Source organism: Sus scrofa, chromosome 1 (assembly GCF_000003025.6).
Source record: "Sus scrofa isolate TJ Tabasco breed Duroc chromosome 1, Sscrofa11.1, whole genome shotgun sequence".
Lineage (NCBI taxonomy): Eukaryota > Metazoa > Chordata > Mammalia > Artiodactyla > Suidae > Sus > Sus scrofa.
The window spans coordinates 49471015-49493083 of NC_010443.5; the positions used below are offsets into that span (position 1 = coordinate 49471015).

The 22069-nt window shown below is 35.1% G+C and overlaps 1 protein-coding gene across 9 annotated transcripts in view; it reads left to right on the plus strand.

The window, feature by feature from the left end:
* ADGRB3 (adhesion G protein-coupled receptor B3) overlaps window positions 1-22069 on the plus strand; it is a 733899-nt gene that overhangs the window by 585130 nt on the left and 126700 nt on the right. For all 9 annotated transcript variants that reach the window (XM_021072848.1, XM_021072838.1, XM_021072869.1 and 6 more), the window contains 2 exons: window positions 1372-1475; window positions 5337-5439. In XM_021072848.1, coding sequence (XP_020928507.1) covers window positions 1372-1475; window positions 5337-5439 — 207 coding nt within the window. The remainder of the gene's footprint in view (window positions 1-1371; window positions 1476-5336; window positions 5440-22069) is intronic.

The following is a 22069-nucleotide window of genomic DNA, read 5'->3' on the forward strand; positions in this document are numbered from 1 at the left end:
TGCTAATATGCTGCAAACTTTGAAATAAAAATAATTGTCAACTTAACCTTTATTTTAGAACTCAAAAGCTGTTCTGGGGAATTTGTGAGGATACTGCTGGTGGTAGAATGAAGACCCCAGACACTATAGCCAAACATATTGCATATCTGCATTGGATATTTTCAGTACACGTTTTTTGGGATGTCCTTGAATATTTATTTTTGAAAAATTAAATGAAGTTTTATGGAAGCATGGACTGCCAGAAACTGTAAAATCATTCCTTAGAAGTGTATAGATTTGTCAAACTATTTTCTGAAACAGACAGCTCTATAAACTGTCTAAATGAAAAATAATACCCATATCAAATGTATTTTGAAAATTATTTTAAAAATTGAGATGCTGGAAAATAATTACTAAGATAAATGTGACTTTCTGTCCAAATCTGGCCTAAATACACATCACTCTTCTTACTTATTTTGATGACAAAAAATACCTAATACAATTTATTGTGCATATCTAAGATTTGGAACATACTCGATCTTAAAGTGTATTTCTCTAAACTTCCAATATTAAAAATATGGAAAACAACAGATTTTACTAGTTAGTATCATGTTATTCTCTGAATAAAGAAATTTCTCAAATCAGTCACTGCTTGTAATCTTTATATATGTTTTAAAAGATATAAGTCTTATTTTTCAAGGTCATGTATTTAGAGACTGATACTGACATTGTGAAAATTATCTCTATATATTTTGTTCGCAGAAAAAAAAATCACAAAATATAGTCTAAGGTCTTACATTTGAAATTTGATTTTTTTCTCCATTCTTATAGGCCAAGCTAGTGAAATTAAATGAGAGAATACTTGACTTAGAACAAAGTTGTCAAAAGTCAGAAAGTTTGAAAATTTTTCCATATCTAGGTACCAGATTTGGATAACCAGTGGGTTATAAATGGGAGGATCAAAGTAAATTTCATCAAAATACATTTTATGAAATAACTGTAGTTAGATGAAGAAAAACAATAATTGCTTCAAATTTCAGCTGGAGAAAACTTAACATATTAATGTTGACTAAGTTGTAGTTTCAATTATTTATTTTAGAAAGACATCAGTGGGTATATGCCACAGTCAAGCACTGAAAACTCTTTAGGCCTTCATTATTTCACAGTGGGAAAGAGGGGGTAGCTAGAATTAGTCACTTTAGAGATTGAGAATATGTGAACAGAGTGGTTACTGGGTAATTATCTGGTTACTATAACAACTATATTGGCTAATTTTGAGTGTTAGGATAGTTTAGTTAAGTTTAGAAGTTATTTTAATTTATTTAAAAAATTCTCTCTCTCTCTCTCTCTCTCTCTCTCTCTCTCTCTCTGCTTCTTTTGTTTCATTTACAGATCATGGAATCCTCTAGTACACCTTCAGTTACTCTAATCGTAGGCAGCGGCCTTTCTTGCTTGGCCTTGATCACCCTAGCAGTTGTCTATGCAGCATTATGGAGGTATGTAATCAATTAATGCACTCGAAATTGAATGCTCTGTTATTCAGCATTAAATCAAGGAATATGGTAACTATTATATGTCTCATATTTTCTTAATTTACTGAAAGAAGTACTTCTAAAACAGAGTTGTAATTGTTATGATTGAACTATAATCAATGAGCTCAGTAACACTAAATAAGTGTTTTACTTAATTTTCTTGTCTGTATCTTCCTATGATGAGAAAATAAACAATACACACACACACACACACACACACTTTTTTTCCCAATTGAAATGATGATAGTTTTCAACAAGTTGCTTACCCCCCAAGCATTGTCCTCTTAACACTTCAAGTTCAGTTTCTGTGTAGTTCCTATTTATCCCAATTGCTACTGAGCTTGAGAATTTAATTGGTACAGTCAAGTTAATTTCTCTGTTATAGAAATATGGTCTCCAAATTCTTAAGTTCAAAGCACATGCTTTCAGTGTGTCCTAGACAAGGAATAAAATCTTCTATAAGATTCACGCATTAACACAAGACCATAAAGCTCTTGAAAAAGCATCTTGGCTAAACATTTCCAATAAGTCAGTTTTTGACAAATTGATTAAAAGAAGTCAGAAAAAAACCATAAACAAGGGGGAAGTGATTGAAAAGTACTGTTCTTTAATATTTGAAATTGCATTGCTTGATATTATATAAAATTTAGTATCTCTCTAAGATGTGTTCTTACTCTATTAATAAGAATTAGACCTGTGAAGTTTATTATGTCTACTGGCATATTGATAACTAGTACATAACCAAGCCTCCCAATAAATTTTTAAATATTAAATGTTTTTATATCTATTTTATTTTAAATGTTCTAAAAACAATTATATAGCAAATAGATAACTGCTTATTATTTATGAATACTTGAAATATTAAGTTTGCAAAGGTAGCCAGTCCTAGTATTTTACTTATCTTTTGCTTAAGATAAAAAACAATTCAATTGAAAAGTTAATTACAATTTAATAAGGAAAGTCATTTGATTTAACATCCTTTTTTTCTAAAAAAAAATCATTGTTCTCCATTATATTTTTTACTCTTTTGGAGACACAAATAAATTGTCCAAGATATTATATTGTCAAAGATATTAAAATGTTCATGCTTCATACAAAAATAAAATAGATATACATTCTTGCTTGGTCCATTGGCTCAGGTATGTAATAGAGATTCTGCCTTACTGTGAAGGAGTTTCTGGTAGTGAAATGCCAAGTGATACAATCTGATAATATATGGCCATTTCTATGAAATGAAACAAATGCTTGGTCTTGGCAGGGCATTGTAGACAGTAGAATCCAGGGTTCAGAGCTCAGTCAAGCAGGCATTCTCCTGGTCATCTAAGAACAAGATAGACAAAAGCTGGGATGAAGACTTTCTCTCCCACAACTGCCTGGATATTACATCTCAGGAAATGAGGCAGTGTTTATTTGCCAGGATACTATGTAGCATCACGATTCATCAGTAGCATCATAATTCATACTCACTGAAGTGTTTAGAGCTAAGTTCAATTTCTCAGTACTTAGGATTCAGCCACCAACTCCCCCTTCTCATCATCCCTCAATACATATGGCTCACACTTGCACAAACACTGCTAGTATAACTTCTTTGATATAAAGTTTATCAAAGAAGTACAGGATTAATTAGTCCATGAGGAAGTTTTCTTTAATCTGGAAAATCACCTATTGCAGTAGTTTTCTAGGAATTAGCACCTAAAAAGATCTATCCACACTTGACATGAAACTGAGAAGTACAGAAGACAGTAGCAAGGGACAGAAATTCAAATTCCTAGTAGTTAGTGGCTATCAACTCATTGTCTATAGGTAGAGGAATTGAAGTAGAATCAATAATTTGATAGAAGTCTCAAGATTCACAATCAAGTGAATCGTAATGGCATTACAAATTCAATCCATTTCGTAAACATTAAATTGACTGTGTGACATTACTGTATTATAATACTCATATCAGGATCCTACTACCCTTTTTTCTAATTAAAAGGGTTAGTTTTTGATTTTCTAATGATTTTTAAAATGTGTGACCATCAGAATAATTTTACTATTTTGGAATTTGTTAGTGATCCATGTAACTCATTAGAAATGTCTATCAAAAATGAATCCACTATTATGTTCCCTCCATCTACAGATATATTCTGTTGAGTTACATTTTTACATCAAAGAATAGCTGACCATGTCCTTTTGATCAGTGTATTGAAATGGTGCACTCATAAATTTCATTTAAAACATCAAACACAGTTTTAAAAAGTTTTGAAAGCTAAGATATTTTGTAGCAATTTTGATAATAATATCACAATATTAGTGAAAATGGAAACATCTAAATACTCTTCATGGTGATCAGTCTAGGTCTTCATTTCCATGATTTTTCTATTTACAGAGCAAATAATATCAATGAAAGCCTTTTAATAATGTCCTCTGTGTATTCATGCTGCCATGGAAACCTTTAACATCACATAAAGGGTCAATTTTTTACAGCCTTTAAATTTTTTATAAATACAGCCCCCACCCACAAAAAAAGAAACAGCTTAATATTTGATATTTTCAGCATCCTAATGTGTGGTTTGTTATGTTTTTAGATACTGATGATGCAGGGACAAGATTAAGCAACTTTTGAGGCCATTTTGTATTGAGAGTCAACCTAGGTTCTTTCTGTTTGGTTTTCTTATTGGAGAAAGGAAGTTTATTTTATATTAAAAATGCTTATTATATTTTATTGTTATTCTTGTTTTTGTTTGGCTTTCTTTTCTGAAATATGTGCTGAAATGTGGGACCTTTGCCTAAATATTTCTCAAAGACAGAGAGAAAGAACTTGGCTAAATTTTACCTTTCAAAGAGTACCTCCAGATCTCTGGCACTCCTATGTAACACTGCACAGGAAAGCCTACACCTGCTGTGGACAGTGATTCTGTGTTCTAATACAAATTGAACAGTCTCAAATACACAGCAAGAACAAATATGTCTTTTTGTTACTCTCACTTAGTGATTTAGCACAGGGTACAGTAAAGCAAAATAGCTGTTACCCTTTTAGGGTAAACAGCTGGTAGAGCATTTGATTCTGAGCAGTTTTCTCCATGGCTTACATTCTTGACGCACTTAAAAATTATATGACAGACTGTATATAAACACTTCTTCGTAAGGGTAAAATATGGCAGATGCAAAGTAATTTTCTAGCCTAATGGTGAATTATCATTTGTGGATTGGATTAGTTTTTAGCAAGAAAGATTCATTTTCATTTTTCTTGTTTTGAAACAATTATTCAGGAAAAGAAAAATATAAAGAATAACAGCCTAACTACATAAAAATACTTGAGCAAATGAAGTGGTGGATGAAAATGTTCATGGTTTCTTGAAAGTAGTGGCATCACTTTGTGAACAATGGGATTACTTCATAATCTGTGTGGGATTTTTCTCTTTGGTTCTCAGAGTTTCTACTGGTTGATGTATATGATAATAATTAACTTATACATACATATTTCTAAGAAATTTTATATTTCTAGTAAAAAAAATTATAGTGATAACGTATGCAACTTAGGCTCTGTCCAGAAATGCCATGTTGTCCTATCCACACTAATGTCTAAAGAAAAAAAAAATTAAAAGCCTCTTGGACATCATAAGTCACTCTAAAATTGGGTCTCTAAGGTCTAATTTATTAAATACTGATTCCTAAAATTCTCTTTCTTAAAAACAACTGGTTTTTTTTATGTTTTTTTGCATGTGAAGGCTGCATTTTGGTGCATCTTTTTCTGGATGAAGTCCATCAATTTGCATAATAGAGAATTTCTCATCTTTCCATTGAATTTTAAAGTTGGACACTCTTTCTTTTTCTGGCTAGGTACATACGCTCTGAGAGGTCCATAATTCTAATTAACTTCTGCCTGTCTATCATCTCATCCAACATCCTCATACTGGTTGGACAGACTCAGACACATAATAAGGTATGACTGGTGATTATTCTGCTTATCATTGTGTGTTTATGTTGTGACATAAAGTTTGGTTATTGATAATCTAAACATTTATTCTTGATAAAATGGGGAACTTTTGACAAATTATTTTTAAAATAAAAATGTTGTTTTTGTTTCTGAGTAAATGTATTGGTTATTCCAGTTTGGAAATACATTCCCTTGGCTTAATTTCTTGGGGATTGAGAGGCTGTTTATAATAGTAAAAATATGTGTTTTTTAAACATTATATCAAAGGTCTATGAGTTCAAAGCCTTGGAACATCAAAAGCATGTTTTAATTTATTATCCTAATTTTAATAGGATTTCCTGTGTTTTGGTCTAATTTATTATCATGCTGATTCCTGAAATTCAACTATAAATTACTAACAAGTGTAACATAGCTCTTGAAAATCCACCAAAAAAACTTTTTTTAGGCAAAAATTGAGGAGAATATTAGATATAAGCAACTCTAGCTTTTATGTCTTTCAAAAAGTTTTTCTTAACCAAAAAGTATTTTGATACTTAAACAGGACTGCAGTTCTTTAACTGCATAACTGCTTTCAGCAGAATGTAAAAACATAGGTTGATTTATATGCCTGACTTGAGTTGTATGACCATGTTTTTTGAGAAAAGACTATCAGTCTCTTTACTAAGTGATTCTGAAATACATTCCAACAAACCCATAATGGAAATCTTAAATTAACTTATCCCAACCTCAAGGGAATTCTATTAAACAATGCTTTGATATATTTGTCGATCAATTTGGGCCTATACATTTCTTAATTTTTTAAAAAAATTTTTAAATACCAAAGTTAATAATTTAAACTTTTCCCTATAAGCTGTCATTTTAGAAACATTTGATGCACTTTTCAATAAGTTCTTTTGATGTATTAGATACTTGTAGGACACACATCAATATCAATGATTAGAGATAATCTGCTTATTTTGCAAATTTGTAACTCCTAAGATTACTGATTCTCACCCAAAGAATCTGATTTGGGTCTGGAGGAGCCTGAGAAACTGCCTAGGTGATTCTGATAAAGATTTCATCTTGGTCTTGACTCTTTATCACCCTGAGCTGCAGGGACCCAGTGGAGGGCAAGAGGAAATTCACTAACCCTGAAAGCTGAAAACAAAAACAAAAAAATATTAAGAGGTCCTGTAGAAGTAAAAAGCTCTTTCAGATATCTGAATGTTTAAGTTTTTTTCCCCATTTCTTTCCCATGTCTTTTCTTCTTAAAAAAAAAAAATAGAAAGGTGAGAGAATGTAAAGTCAATTAAAATATATTTCAAGTCCACCTAATGACTATTTAACATAAATTTTAAAAGAAATACATGGGAAGAGAAAAGTCAGAGGAAGAAAGGAGAAAGACCAAAGTAAGGGAGATGCAGTTGGAATTGGAGAGGAGGAAGACATGTGCAAAGTTAACCAGCAGAGGGGAAAGGAGGGTGGGCACAAGCACACTGGGGAAGGGAAGAAGGGAGGAGGCAGTGAGAGCAGAGGGGTGGGGATGGAGGGAAGATGGCCCTGAGCCCTGGGGAGTGAGTTATCACTCATCTCACCCGCTCCTGGCTGTTCACTGGGCCGAGCCACAGATCCCTTAGAAATGCTTCTTCACTTGTTCATACCTGGTCACAATTCTTTTACTGTTCATCCTTGAACCTCAATGCAGAACAGGAGAGTTTGCCTCTGAAGTGGAATCATTTATTGGATTTGGGAGCCAGAAAAAGTCAGGCTAGAGTTAGCTTGAGCTGATAATTTTAATGTTCGCTCTTGTTGTTGTTGTTTTTCCCCACCAAATCCTACCCTTTCAGTCATTTTTCACTCTCCAAACACTCTTGAGTTATGCCCCTCATTAGAATATGGAAAATGCCATGATCTTCAGTGGGAAATATGCTTTAAAAGCTGTTCTATGCTGTGTGGCAAAGTTTTTACAAGTTCTGAATCAAGTGGTTGAATAGTAGAATTTTCTACATGGTTTTTACTACATATTGTACTGGTTATTGTCTATATCACTGCTGTCCAGTAGAAATAAGCAACAAATGCAAACTATGTATGTAACAGTGATATTTTAGTAGTCACATTAAAATAGGTACAATGAAACAAGCTAAATCAATTTTAATAATATATTTAACTCAATATATTCAAAAGATGACTATTTTCACATACAAGTAATTTATAACATGTTAATACAATATTTATAATCTTTATTAAGTCTTCAGAATCTGATGTGTATTTTATACTTAAAATGTATCTCAGTTTGGGCCAGCTGCATCTCAGGTGCTCAGTGGCTACATAAACCAAGTGACTACTACATTGTGTAAATCTAAATGGTAATAATACCTAGAAATTTAAATGGTCTTTTTTTTTTTTTTTTTGTCTTTTTAGGGCCGCACCTGCAGCGTGTGGAGGTTCCCAGTCTAGGGGTTGAATTGGAGCTGTAGCTGATGGTCTACACTACAGTCACAGCAGTGCCAGATCAGATCCCTGTTTGTGACCTACACCACAAAACGGCAATGCCGGTTCCTTAACCCACTGAGCAAGGCCAGGGGTTAAACCTGCGTCCTCATGGATACTAGTCAGATTTGTTTCCAATGAGCCATGACAGGAACTCCTAAATAGTCTTGAGAAATTACATTCTGTTTGCCCATCTTGGCTTTCCCAGGCTCTCAATGTCCTGTTTTTGTTTTTTTATTGTTTTTTTTTAAATGTCTTTTTGATATCTGCAAATAATATGAATATCAAAAGGCAAGATAAGTCTAATTTTACTTTTCTAATTATGAAGAATGGCTAGCATGGGCTTAGTTAAAAAAATAATAAAATAAAAGGTCAGCGTAGTTTTGTTTCTGCAGGATATATTCCATATGGTTTTGGAATCCTAGTGATTCTATTCTAGATAGACTGTGCTAATTTCTTCTGCTACAATGGATGCTTGTGGGGAGGGCTGGGTGGGAGGTGGTGGTGATGATGAAGAAAATGAGAAATTGTTGGTTTTCTCTCACACTATGTTAATTTTGCTTGACTGGCTCTGAGTAGATGATCTTGCAAGCCTAGGACAATTCACTTTGGAGTGACTTGGAGAAAAAAACGCAAAACACTAAGATTATATTCTCAGTCACTCTTAAATATCAGGTTTCCAGGGGAAATAATCATATATTTTATTATGATAAATGTGCTGAATTCAATTAAATTGAACTTACTTCATTTTAAATGTGAAATAGCAGTATGTGAAAAGCCATACTTTACTGTATTTGAGATTAATGATTTTTCAAAAAAAGAAAAATGCAAAGTGTATTATCTGTATAAACTTATGTTCTATATAAACTCCAGGGCAGTACTTTTAAAAAGTAAAATACAATTAGTGGCTACAGTAATTGTTTAGGTTCTATGTAGGATCTTAGCACTATTGTGGGCAGTTTGTAATTGATTAAATTCCTACCTTTGACTTCCCTGGTAAGTTTTGATTGATGCTTTAGCATTCCTTACTTGGAAAAACGGAAACACCTGAGAGCTTCTTGAACCGGTTCTTTGGTACTGCCTCCGAGAGCTGTCATGGCTAGTTTGTGTGAAAATGCGTATTTGATGCTGATGTCCAGAATAGTTTTGAAGTGTCCGACTGGGGTCTTTCTCTAAATTGTTTGTTGAATAATTGATTCAATTATCTCACTACGGAGTTTTTCTTCCTTGAGTTAGGATAGAAACAGTTGAAATAATCCATTGTTTAAAATATGATGTATTCAAATCTTTGAACTTTAGATTCAGTTGCTGGCAGCAGATAGAGTCAAATGCAATTTCTTATATCTCTTCTTAAAATGCAGCTGTAAAATGTAATTATAACTCCATTATATTTCAAGATATCTCATAAAGTGTCATTGCCCTTTGATTTCTCTGTGCATTTTAAATTTCAACCAGGATGCTCATTTATCACTTGAATGTTGTTTATTTTTAGAGTTTCCTTTGTACCTTAAAGTATGCCAATGTTTTTTTTTTTTTTCCCTTGAGGCATGTAGACTATTTTAGACCTACTATTTTGCAGAAAGTAAAGGTTATTTTGGAAACAGACATATTCAGAGAATGGTTTTCTTCATCACAAAAATGTGTATCTACCTCTTTCTAAAACACTCTGATATGATTTATCAAATCATATGTTTAATATGTCTTATCATACTAAATATTTCATAACATTCTTTTTAACTAATGGAAGCTAAATTTGGCAAAACAGTTGTTTTTTGTTTTTGATTTTTGGTTTTGGTTAGGTAATGGTGGCCACTCAAGAAAATGCTGAGAGAAAGCTTCTCCCCCCAACCTCACTACCAGGCTAAAATGAAAGCAAGCCAAGTCTAGATTCAATCAGACAGATAAATAAACATTTATTAGCAAATCAAGAGCAAAACATATTCTGTAAACTCAATGAGTCCCTGCGTCTCTGTCATTTCAGATACTTTAACCACACCTTGCATGCAGCAATCACTTAAGTTTGACATAGTAACAACCTAGAAGCAGGCTTCTGTGCTCTTATGGCAGCATCTTTCAATCAGAAATCCTCCTAATCCAATGTCTGGACACAAAATGATTGGGGATAAAACTATGTGCTTCATCTCTAAGAGGTACAGGATATAGGCTTCAAAGGAGTCTTCATGCAGTCCATTTAGAGTAAGAAGTGGTTAACTGTATCAGCTCATCTGCATATCCTCGTTGCCTTTATTTTCGCCAAAGGAACACGTTAATACATCCACCATAATAACTATCTAGACATTAGTTCATCAATAAAGATCAATCTTTTGTATTCACTGGATAACAGTCAAAGTGTTGACTGAGGATAGATCTACCTAAATCTCCTCTGTAAGACCCTGGAGTAGGGCCCTTTCAAATACAAATCCAGCTGACCACCTTGCTCTGCACGTTCCCACACAGCTCCTAGGATTAAAGGGTAAACTAACTGCCACATAGAGAGTATCATACTGAGGATACCTAAGTGATATAAAATAAACAGACATCCTGAATAGACATTCTTTTTTGAAAAACAATAGTCAAATGTGAGAGGGCAAATTTTAGTCTCAGTACACCTAAAAAAGTCTTCATTAACAGATCCAGGGAAACTTCCCGAATTACTTAGATGTACAAATATTTCTATATCACTAGTTAGAAGGAACTTCCCTCATAGTTCTTTATGTATGGATCATTGGATTACATAATAGGCTACGTCTTTTAATTCACTCATGCAGAAAGTACAAAAACTTTCTCCATTAGAGCACTTTTTAAAAGTCACATGCTCTACAAAGATTCCTTACTTCATCTGGCACTAATTTATTCTTTATCAAACATTGTTATATGTTTGTTATGTAGTTGGTGTAGAGATAATTAGCAAAGGTAGGCCAAACTAGAAGGCTGTGGTCATTCGAATGGAAGATGTTACTCTATTGTCAGAATTTAAAGATAAAATCTTGAATTTGTATACTTTAATTGGGTGAAACTCTAATTCACCTCTTTCTTCCACAACTTTCTTTTGCCAGAGACCTAGATTCTTCACATGTGCACATACATGCCTGGGCTCTGAACATTTATGTGTTCAGCTTCTGAGAAAGAAATAGTAAATCTGTGTTTCCAGACACCCATTTTGTCCATCCCAATACCCTCTGAGTCTGCCCTCCTCTTAAGAGTCGACATTCTCCAGACTTCCCTGGAGACACCCCTGTCTTGATGGTGAAGGTGAAGAGCAGACATTTTAAGCCAGATGGACTCCTGTTTCCGAGGTGTACTACCTTGAACCAGATACTCAGCCTCTCTAGACCCTGACGTTGTCGTTGTCAAGGTGACACAGGGTACATATGAAACACTTTGTGAGCACTCCTCAAACAGTTGTGTGACCAAGGCGACGTTGATAATTTTGACTCACATCTGATTCTGAACTTCTCCCTGAGCTTCAGATTTCCTCAGGTGCAACTTTGTGCTCACCTCTAAATTCCCCATTTGTGTCCACGCCCCACACTCAAACACATCGTGTATAATTTGTGTGTATTTTCTATACTTCCCAATGGAATTATATAAGCTGGAGCTCTAAGAGTTATCCTTGATACCTCCTTCCCCCTCATGTCAGTCATACCCCTGGGCCAGTGGTACCCTCACATATTTTTCAAATCCAGCTTTTGGCCTCGGTAAGGTATGAATTGCCTTCACTAGTCTACTGCTTCCAGCATCATTAGTCCTACTCTCTACCTTGTAGCTCAAGTGAGGAAGGTAAGTTCAAATCTGACCACTTCACTTCCCTGAGAAAATGTTTATTGTTGTCTCACCTCCCATAGAAGTGAATTTCAAACTGTGCTCAGACACAGGTGTTGAAAAATGTTTTCTTTATCTACGAAGGTTTCTATTCACTGATTTTCTTGGACTAATATATTGGGACTCAGGAATAAGTTTTAGCTTCTAAAACTTGAGAAAACCTCAAATGTGACCTGTGTTGACCTCTCCATTTTTGTTCGCTATAGCTGACTTTTGTTTTATCACACCAGCAACATGAAACTGCTCATAGGTGGTCCAAATCATGGTGGTTGCTTGTTTCTCACTCCCCTCCAGCCTGGAGCACTGTTACTCCCCCGCATCCCACTTGGTTTCCCAAACATCTTTATCTGGCACGTGCTTATCCTCCCATACTTTTCTCAGTCCCTTCTCCCTGTAGGAATCCCTCATCCATCCTCCACACTTTGGTTCACCAGTTTTGAGGCTCTGTGAACCCTGGAGCAAAATCCCTGTCTTATATATTATATTATCTATTTCCAATGAGATGATACACTTCTTGGGGCAGGGCTAGATTGTATTCATTCTTAAATTCATTGCCAGCATTGCCAACATAAAATAAATCTTTATCAAGTGAATGGGTAAGTGAATTTATTTGAATTCATCATTTAAGCTTATGGAACTAATAGTGGTACTTAGTTTTACAAGGATTAGGGTTCCCCACTCTAGATAGAATTCAAGCCAACAGGGTGATAAAGATCATTTTCCTGGGACCTGGTTTCAGCTAGATGTGATTGATGGCATGCTTTAAAGGCAATGTGGTTCCTGGGTTTTAGTTAAAGAGACTCAGAAACCCAACAAATGTGAATCTTCTCACTTAGCAAGTCATGTAAAATGTTCTTAACCATCTAAGAAATGTGCTTATTCACACTTTCTCCCATAGAAGTCACATTCTGCCAATAGTGTCCCAAATATGTGTCTATTTTGTCTCAAATGTGTGTGTGATCCCAAGGACTAAAGCTAAAGCTTCCTATTTAGATTTATTAAAGTCTCATTTATTGACTTGCTGTGGATGTTTGTAAAGGGATTTAGATGTAATAAGCTTATGTGTGATTCATTTGAGACCATTTTGAAGTACCTTGCTAATTCTGCCAGGGTCCTTTTGGATTCCTGAAAACCTTCATCAAACCAGGAGGCAGAATGGTAGGTTAGTTTCTTGATTTCCCCAGGCTCCTGACAGTGAACATTACTGTGTCCTCTTGGTTCAGGGCTCACAAAATGCGAAGCAGTATAATGGGAGGCACTCTTTGACCCTCTTGTCCCCAGACTGTACATTTCCAACTTTGTGTGGTAGGAGCCAAAGCTCACATTATGGAAGTCAACCTAAACAGAGGCGAACAGATCAATATGAAGAATGGGTTTGAAATAAGCAAAGGAGATGAAAGTGGCATGATTTGGAGTGACTGCCCTGGCTGCAATACTAGGAGCCACATAACCTTGAGGGACAAAGAAGCCAGTTTGGACTTTCAGAGTGTGTTCTTAGGTCAGTCTCCAAAGCTGGGCAAAACTCCTGAAAAACAAGCATTCCTTCAAAGAAGAGACTTGTGTGCTAGGAGTTGCTTTGGAAAGTATCAGGCTTACTCTGACTACTTTCTGTTCATTCATCCTCAGACAGTTGCATAGAAGTGTCCTCCTGGTGACTCAGGGACTCCTTGATTTGGCCAATCTCTAGTCTCTATCCCTACCACCCACTTTAGACTTGGCCTTCAGGATTTCTCATTGGAGGACCATAGTATTCTTCCAATGTTATTTAGCCTTTGTTTGCATTAGCCCTATTACTGTGCAAAAGATCTTAAAGAAAAAAACACCCACTTGATTAAGTTGTTCTCCTGCTTCTAACTATGCAATGGGTCTGTAGAGTTCATGAGATTAACTGCATGTTCTGAACATAACCCATATCCAGGGCTGCCGCTAGTGTATAAATTGACTTTGTGGGACATAAAATCACACTCTTGGTGATTATAAAAATACTCCTCTCTCAGAGTTCACTGGTAGCTCAGTGGGTTAAGGATCTGGCATTTTTACTGCTTTTTGGGGAAAAAAAATGGCTCATTAAAAAAAAAAAAAAAAAAAGGCCAGTATTATGGCTCTGGTTACTGCTGTGGTACAGGTTCTCTGGCTAGGGAACTTCTACATGCCATGGGTGCAGCCAAATAAAAACTACTCCTGTCCTCCTCCTGTCTGTCCAGATTGAGGTAGCCTCCAGGGGGTCTTCTGCTTCCTCCTGGGTTCCCTGTCTGTGCTTTCCAGAGCATGCTAGCCCATGCGTGCTGGACCTACCCTTGTCTCTCGACTTACTTTTTTTACCTTTCCTGATAAACTCCTACCACTCTTTGTAAGTTGGCTTATGCAAATCATCTTTATGAAGCCCTCCAACATCTGCATAGCATGTGGTATATACCTCTAATTTTAGTACCAATAACTTTATTCTATAAATGTTCATTTGCTAACCAATCTTGCCCACTTACTGTGATTCTTCAGCATGGTGTTTTGTTTTGTTTTCTTTTCTTTTCTTTCTGTTTTTAAGTTTTAAAACCACTAATATTAGTACTTATTTTTTTCCCATGGTACAAAATCAATAAATGTTGAATGAATGAAGTTATGGCTCTATCTATTAAAGGAGGGATAATATTACAGCAGTAAATCCACTTGTACAGTGCAGGCTCTGTTTGGAATAATTTCAGCCCAGGTCAATTTTTGTGTTATGGTTGTTATTTTATGATGAGAGAAGGGAGTTGAGGAAAACAGCCAGAATTTATGGAATATTCTTGAGACCTTTATTTGATGAGATTTTAGCTTTTTTTTTCAATTTTGAATTTTTTTAATAGGTCTTAGAGTTTTTTTGAGGGAAGTGCTATATTGTGTCTGATAATACTGGGTCGTATAGTCTTTCAATATTCTAGAACCAGGATAGAACTTTACCTAGATGCAAGACTCTTCCTATTTGTCACAAATAATTTGAGGGCTCCCTGACATTCTGAGTCTAACCTTGTTAGCTTATAAACCATATGATTTACAATAAGCAATGGGAAATTGTACAGTGATTAGAACATGACAGGAAAGTGGGAAGACATTGTAAATAGTTCTCCATAAATCTTACAAGTGACTTGGTTTCACTTTTTACAGGGTCCTCTTTCCTAGAGAGCCAAAATATTTTGTAAAACATGGGTGCAGCTTATAGTGTCATGGCTGCTGATGTCACTCTTTTTGAGGGATTACTTAGATTTTTTAATTGAGGTATAGTTCATGTACAATATTCTAAAAGTTTCAGGTGTACAACATAGTGATTCACAATTTTTAAAGGTTATACTTCATTTATAGTTATTATAAAACATTGGCTCTATTCCTCGTGTTGTACAGTATATCCTTGTAGCTTATTTATTTTATACAATGTAGTTTGTACCTTTAAATTCCCTATCCCTATTCCTCTCCTCCCCCTTCCCTCTCTCCACTGGTAAGCACTACTTTGTTTTCTACATCTGTGATTCTGTTTTTGTTTTGTTGTAGTCATTTGTTTTATTTTTCTTTTTTTGAACCCACATATAAGTGATGGCATATAGTATTTGTCTTTCTCTGTCTGACTTATTTCACTTAGCGTAATACCTTCCAAGTTCATATGTGATGCTACATATGACAAAACTTCATTCTCCTTTATGGCGGAGTAGTATTCCATTGTATACATGTATCATATTGTCTTTATCCATTCATCCGTCAATGGGCACTTAGGTTGCTTCTCTATCTTGGCTATTGTAAATAAGCTGCTATGAAAACTGGGGTGCTTATTTTCATTTTCTTTGGCTAGATACCTAGCAGTATAATTGCTGGATCATAAGTACTTCTGTTTTTAGTTTTTGAGAAATTTCTGCTTTTCTGCAGTAGCTGCACCAATTTACATTCCCACCTACAGTGTACTGGGTTTCTCCTTTCTCCACACCCTTACCATTGCTTGTTATTTGTGGGTTTTTTTGATGATGGTCGTAAGTCAGATTTTATCTTGATGCAGGGATATCTGACAGAGAATTTGAGAGGTGGAATGATTCTCCAGGAGTATTATAGAAAGGTTGAAGAAAGTTGTCTGTTTTCCTCCCCTAGAATCAAATCAGTAGAGAAATGACATATTTCTTCCTATGTATGTTTTTTTTTCACTCTCCCTCTTCTCAGTACATAGTGTGAGCTGGTCAGAAGTGTGTCAATGAGTGAACCTAGTTGTATGATTATAACTGATCATGTTTATGAGAATTCTGAATACACTGTAAACTACTGAAGTCCTAGAAAGTCACATAAAGTGAAATATTTTAAATCACAGACATTCTCACAAAAATGAAAGTCCCTTGAGATTACATTATAATAGTGTTTTCAATAGCCCATTATGCTAACTTTTTGGCTCTATGTCTGTAGGTTTGAAGATAGGATGAAGAAAATAAAATTTATGTTGTCATTAGAAGATCGTTTGACCAAGGCAAAGTTTGTCTTAGTTTGAGTTGGAGTGGGGCAAGGAGTAAAGTAGAGAACTCCATTTGTAAATACTTCAGAATCTAATTCAGGGGTTAGAAAGTTGGGGAGTAAAGGCCATATAGTAAATATTTTAGGCTTTGTGGCCTATATAGCCATATTCCAGCTACTTAGTATAGCTGTTATAGCTCAAAAGCTCAAAAGCAGCCATGGATATAAAGACGTAGATGTGGTTGGATTTGGCATGAGGCCATTGTTGGCCAACCTTGGACAACTTTGAGTTTTCTAGATGCATCTATTATACATATAAATGGAAGAACTGAAGTGTCAGCTGAGGCCAGCCCATTTTTAGGTTGATGCTTTTATGTAAAAATGACTTTCAGTTCTGAAATCTCTACCCAAGGTTTTGTCTCTTGTGCCTGTAGAACTAGAATAGGAGGCCTCTGGCAGGTTCTGAAAAGGTTTCTGCAGAGATGAAAAGGAGGGGAAATAACTTTGAACTCATTTGGAGCAAGAACTAAACACAGAATTTTTTCATACATGGTGACTATCTATCTATCTGTCCTCAATGAGGACTACGCAGTATAAACAAAATTAAAATAAAACATGAATCAAATCATTCTCGACCAAACAGGGCATTTTATGAGTTGAAAAAGCTAAAAACAGCTAACAAATGCCCAGTGCATGAGACAAAGTTGGCTCTCTTTGTAGAAGAAAACTTCTTAAAGTACAGTAATAAATGGTAAAACCTCTGTTAAAGTCTCTGGTCTGACAGTATTGGGCAGAAAATTAGCATCTGACACAGAAAAGAGGGATGACAGAGCCCAGCTAATTCCTCCCCGAATTCAACCACAGACAGAGTCCTCTTTTCACCTCTCAGCCTCTGTCCTAAAAATTGCATTATTATTATGTATATTAGATTGTAAGCATTGCTATAGCAAACCTCAGAACTAAACACAAACACTAATGCCCATTACCAGGAAAAAAAAGAGCGTGTTCAAAGATTAAACGTCACTCTTACCTTCTTTTGTGATGCTAATCAGTTTGTTTTAAATCTTTAGCTTTGAAAAAAATGAAGTAGGCATATGATTGGCTTTAGGTCTCAACTAAGAGATTTAAGATTTATAAAATTCAAAGTGTGTAAATTAAAATACTTATAGTTGACCTAGCCTGCTAGCAGATTGAATCAAAGATCAAGGTTTCCATTCTAATAAGAAAAGAAATCATTAGATTTAACAGTAGAAATAGATGATAAAAATGATCATTTTTAATTATATATAATTTTTAATTTTATATATTGAAATAAATTTTAATTTACAAATATTCATGATGAGGCCCTGATAACATGCTCTATGTAAAACTGCAGTACACATAGTTTTCACCTATCTCTATGGTTGTGTCTGTGGTAGATGATATATCTATCTGTCTGTCTGTCTGTCTGTCTATCTATCTATCTATCCATCTATCCTCAATGAGGACTATACAGGATTTTGAATGAATCCTGTGTCTATTTTACATTCTTATTGTTAATTAAAATCTACTTTTATTTTAAAGTAATTTTTCCTAATGGATAAGAATGGTGTATATTCCTTTTACAAAAGATAAATTAGCTCCTGTTTTTTGGCCTTTTTTTTTCTCATATAGATACTTTTGTTTCTTTTTGTTAAAAATAGGAGCATCTGTTTCTCTGTTGAGAAACTTTAGTTATATATTTTCCTAATTTCCAAAAGAAAGTTACAAAGTCAATCCTGCATACCTAAGGAAAAGCTTGATAAATTATTTCCAAATTTAGTGGCCTTAAAAATAAATACATGTTGGTCTTCCTCACAGTTTCTATGAGTTGGGTATTTGGGCGTGATCTAGCTGAGCAGCTCTGCTCAGCCTGTGTCCTGGGGCTACAGTCCTGATGTGTAAGAGCAAGCCCTTGGAAAGCTTGTGGGAGCTGTGAGGTGGTTCAGCATTCCAGGCTCACCGGATGCTTCCCTTACTCTAATGCTGAAGGATCTTTCAGCCCCACCACTTACTGGCTCTGTGCCATTTGTCAAGTTACTTAACCATTCTCCACACATCAGCCTAGTGATCTTTTTAAATTGCACTCAGATGGTGACACTTGTCTGCTTGAAACCCTTCAGTTAAAAGAAGTGAAGCTGCTACTACACCTGAAACAAAATCCAAACCCCATAACATGGCCCACATCCTGCATGACCTGACCCGAGTATGTCTCCCAACTTTCGGCTGAGATTCATTGCTTTCCCTCGTTCCCTGTATCCTGATCACACTGGCCTTCCTCTCAAAACACTGTGGGAATATCCAGTGCAACATCAGCCAGGTGACCATAGACCTGGTTTGTGCCCATTGACCTGGAAGGGTTACCAACAGGCCACTCACACAACAACACCCATCTTTGTCCTGGCCAAGCTCTTTCCCTACCCCAGGGCTTTGTCTTACACACACACACACACACACACACACACACACACACATCTTTCATGCCTAGCCTGGCTTAGTTAACTTAGTGGCTGCAGCTCAAAGCTAATCTGTTCAGAGGCCTTCCCTAAAATGCCACTCCCTTGAACCAAGACATTCTCATTGTTTTCTCATTACTCTTTTCAAAGAACCCATTCTTTCTCTTCATAACCATTATTGTAACTTGTCATCTTATTTTTACAGTGAAGGGAGGGGAAATCATCTGCTTGATTTACACTGTGTACCTAGTACCCTGCACAGTGTCTGGCTCATAATAGCCGGCATCCTTCTTAATGGATAAAGGGAATGTCTAACCCTCTGCCTTTCTTGTTGCTGTTGCTGTTGTTTTGTAATCTAGACATGAGGGGGGATGTTATGTGGATCAAATAAGAACACATCTAAGACAGGGTCTGGCACACAATAAGCTTTTACTTAAGGTAAACTTCATACATAGGGAAATGTACAGTGAATAATGAATGCCATGAGTGTTGACCAACATGCACCTGTGTAACCAGGACCATGATTAAGTTGGGGAATGTTGCCACCTCCTAGAAAGTTCCCTGTCCCCTTTTAGTCAGCCTCTCCCCAGAGGCTACCATCATGTTGATTTTTGTCATCATACCTTAGTTTTGTCTCTTTTAGGATTTCATGTAAGTGGAGTCAGTTAATGATTTGTTGTGTGTGTGTTAGTAGTTCTTATATTTGCATTTGAACCTTTTTCACTTATCATGTTGTCTTTGAGATGAGTGTTGTGTGTGTTAGTAGTTAGTTCTTATATTACTGAGTGTTATTCCTTCGTAGAACTAAACTATAGTCTTTTTTATCCATTCTCCAATTGAGAGACACTTGCATTGTTTTCAGTTTTGTTCTTTTGTTTTTGGCTATTATGAATAAAGCTGCTTTAAATTTTCTGTAAAAGTTTTTCTTTTTTATGGACATGTATTTTCATTTCTCTCAGTTAAATACCTAGGAATGGAATTGCTGGGTTGGAAAGAAGTTAGAGTACTTCTAACAAAACAAAACTGCTGAACAGTTTTCCAAAATTGTTGTATAATTTCATACTTGTACCAGCAATCTACAATAGGTCCAAGTGTTCCATACCCTTGGGAACATTTAAATTTACATTTTCCTAATAGATAACAGGGTTTAGCTCCTTTTTTTGTGCTTATAGGACATTTTATAGCCACTGCTGGGGAGTGTCTGTTTATATCTTTCCTTTTTTAAATTGAATTATTTGTCTATTATTGCTCTTTAAGGGGCTTTTAAAATAATGTATTCTAAATACAAGTATTTTGTTATATGTATTGTATATAATATAAATTTACATATTTTCACATATACTTAATGTGTTATTTTCTCTCAGTCTGTGGCTTGCCCTTGTGTTTTATTAATGGCATCTTTTGCTGAATAGACATGTTTAATTTTGTAAATTCTAGTTTATCGTATTTTTCTTTCATAGTTTATATTTTGTGACTATTCTATAAGATATCTTTGCTCACTCATCCAGGTCATGAAAATATTCTTCTAAATTATCTTCTATAAGCCTTGCAGCTTTAACTTTTATGTAGATATATGGTATATCGAAATAATTTTTGTATATGATCTGATGTAGGGGCTGGAATTCAGTTTTGTTACATATGGATAGCCAATTGCCTGGCACCATCTGTTGGAAGGACTTTCCTTCCCCTATTGAATTGCTTTGGTACTCTGTCAAAAAATTAAATTACTACCAAGTCTGGAAATCAGAATCTAAGTTCTCTAGTTTCATTCTTCTTTTTCAAGCTTATTTTGTCCAATCTAGATCCTTTGTCTAGATTTGCTTAATCTAGACTGAGTATCCAAAGAAATTATAGAATCAACCTGTCAATTTCTAGATTAAAAAAATTTTTTTTTAATTTGTTGGCATTGCCTTGACTCTTCTAGTTAATTTAGAAAAGAAGTGGTATCTGCTTTCAATAACTATTTTTATTAAATTAGTAGCAGTGGGTGTGGATTGGCTTCATGAGATAGAATCATTAAGGTTTTTTGACCTATTGGATAACGACATCGGCAAAGAAAGGAGTGTCAAAACCTGCAGTGTTTCTTTGGGCTCTAACATCATGTTCATGTTTAGCTCAAGAAATAGTTGAAGGGAATCAGGGGTCCATGAGGGATCTATGTCCTGCTCTAGGGAAAATATTCTGCTCCAAGCAATTTTTCCTTGCTTTTGTTGTTCTCTAATCCTTCACTCTTTTTGGACTTCTTGCTTGACTACTTCCTAAGTATGTTTTCTCTAAAATGTGGATCATTTTCCTTCCAAAATGGTATCTAGTTTCATCAAAACATACACAATTACAGAATGAATTTATTTCCTTTAAATTTCTTGAGCTTGTTAATTTCCAGCTGAGACAAAATTGTGTGTAAGATCCAAAGTTCATGGACAACTCTTTCGTTAGGCATGTAGGTCTGTATCTTTATGCCCTTTATGACCAGGCACCAAAAAGTATTTGTAGAGAATTAGAAAGTGATCATCTATGCGCCTGTCCAGGAAGTCAGAGGCTGTTGGCACACTTTTTACAAGAGAGCAAATCATTTCTCAAATTAAGGGGGAGAAAAGACCATAAGGAACAGAATCTATGCCAAGCAGACCACTTCTGACTTCATTTCTAATGAATGAAAACAAGTTTAAAAACCCACTAGTGAATATTCTACCTAGAAACCATGTATGTTGTAAATTTCACTGACTAGGTTTTTTTTTTTTAAGTATAGATATTATTCTTTTATCTGGCTTCCTTTAAATTACTCAGCATCCAAATATCTGAAAATAGCCACTCTTTTTTGCCTGTTAATGCAAACGTAATGAATATTATTCAAAAGGTAAAATAAGACATTTGCTCATGTGTCATTAATAGAGCCTGGTCCTTTTTTCACATGAGTGTGCTTATTTTTCTCTAAATACTAGAAAGGATCCTGTTGTGTATAAATTGTGCTTTAATATTAGAAAGCCTTTTCTTTTTTTTCCCCTGTGAAGCTGTTTCAGGAATATGGAAACAGGAATATATAGCATAACTATTTCTATATTATCATTTTTTCTTTTACTTTCTATACTGTCAGGAAAAAGTGATGCATTTTCTTTGCTCATTAAGTCCTAAAGCTATACATCTTTTAAAGTTTTCTCAGCTTTACCTTTTTGAGTGATTTTTCCTTATTCAGTAGGGACTGATTATTTTTTCCCTGAAATGTTTTTGTGTTCCATCTTGCACCCATTTGTGTCCTTGGCAACCCCTGCTTCCAGCAGTCCTCTCATTTGGCTTTATTAACTGTTAATTGTAAATGTAAAAGAAATGCCATCTGAAATAAACAAAATACTGTTTACCTATTTCCACTGCTCACAAGCAGTGATAAACTCAATAGAAAAAAAAAATGGCAAAAA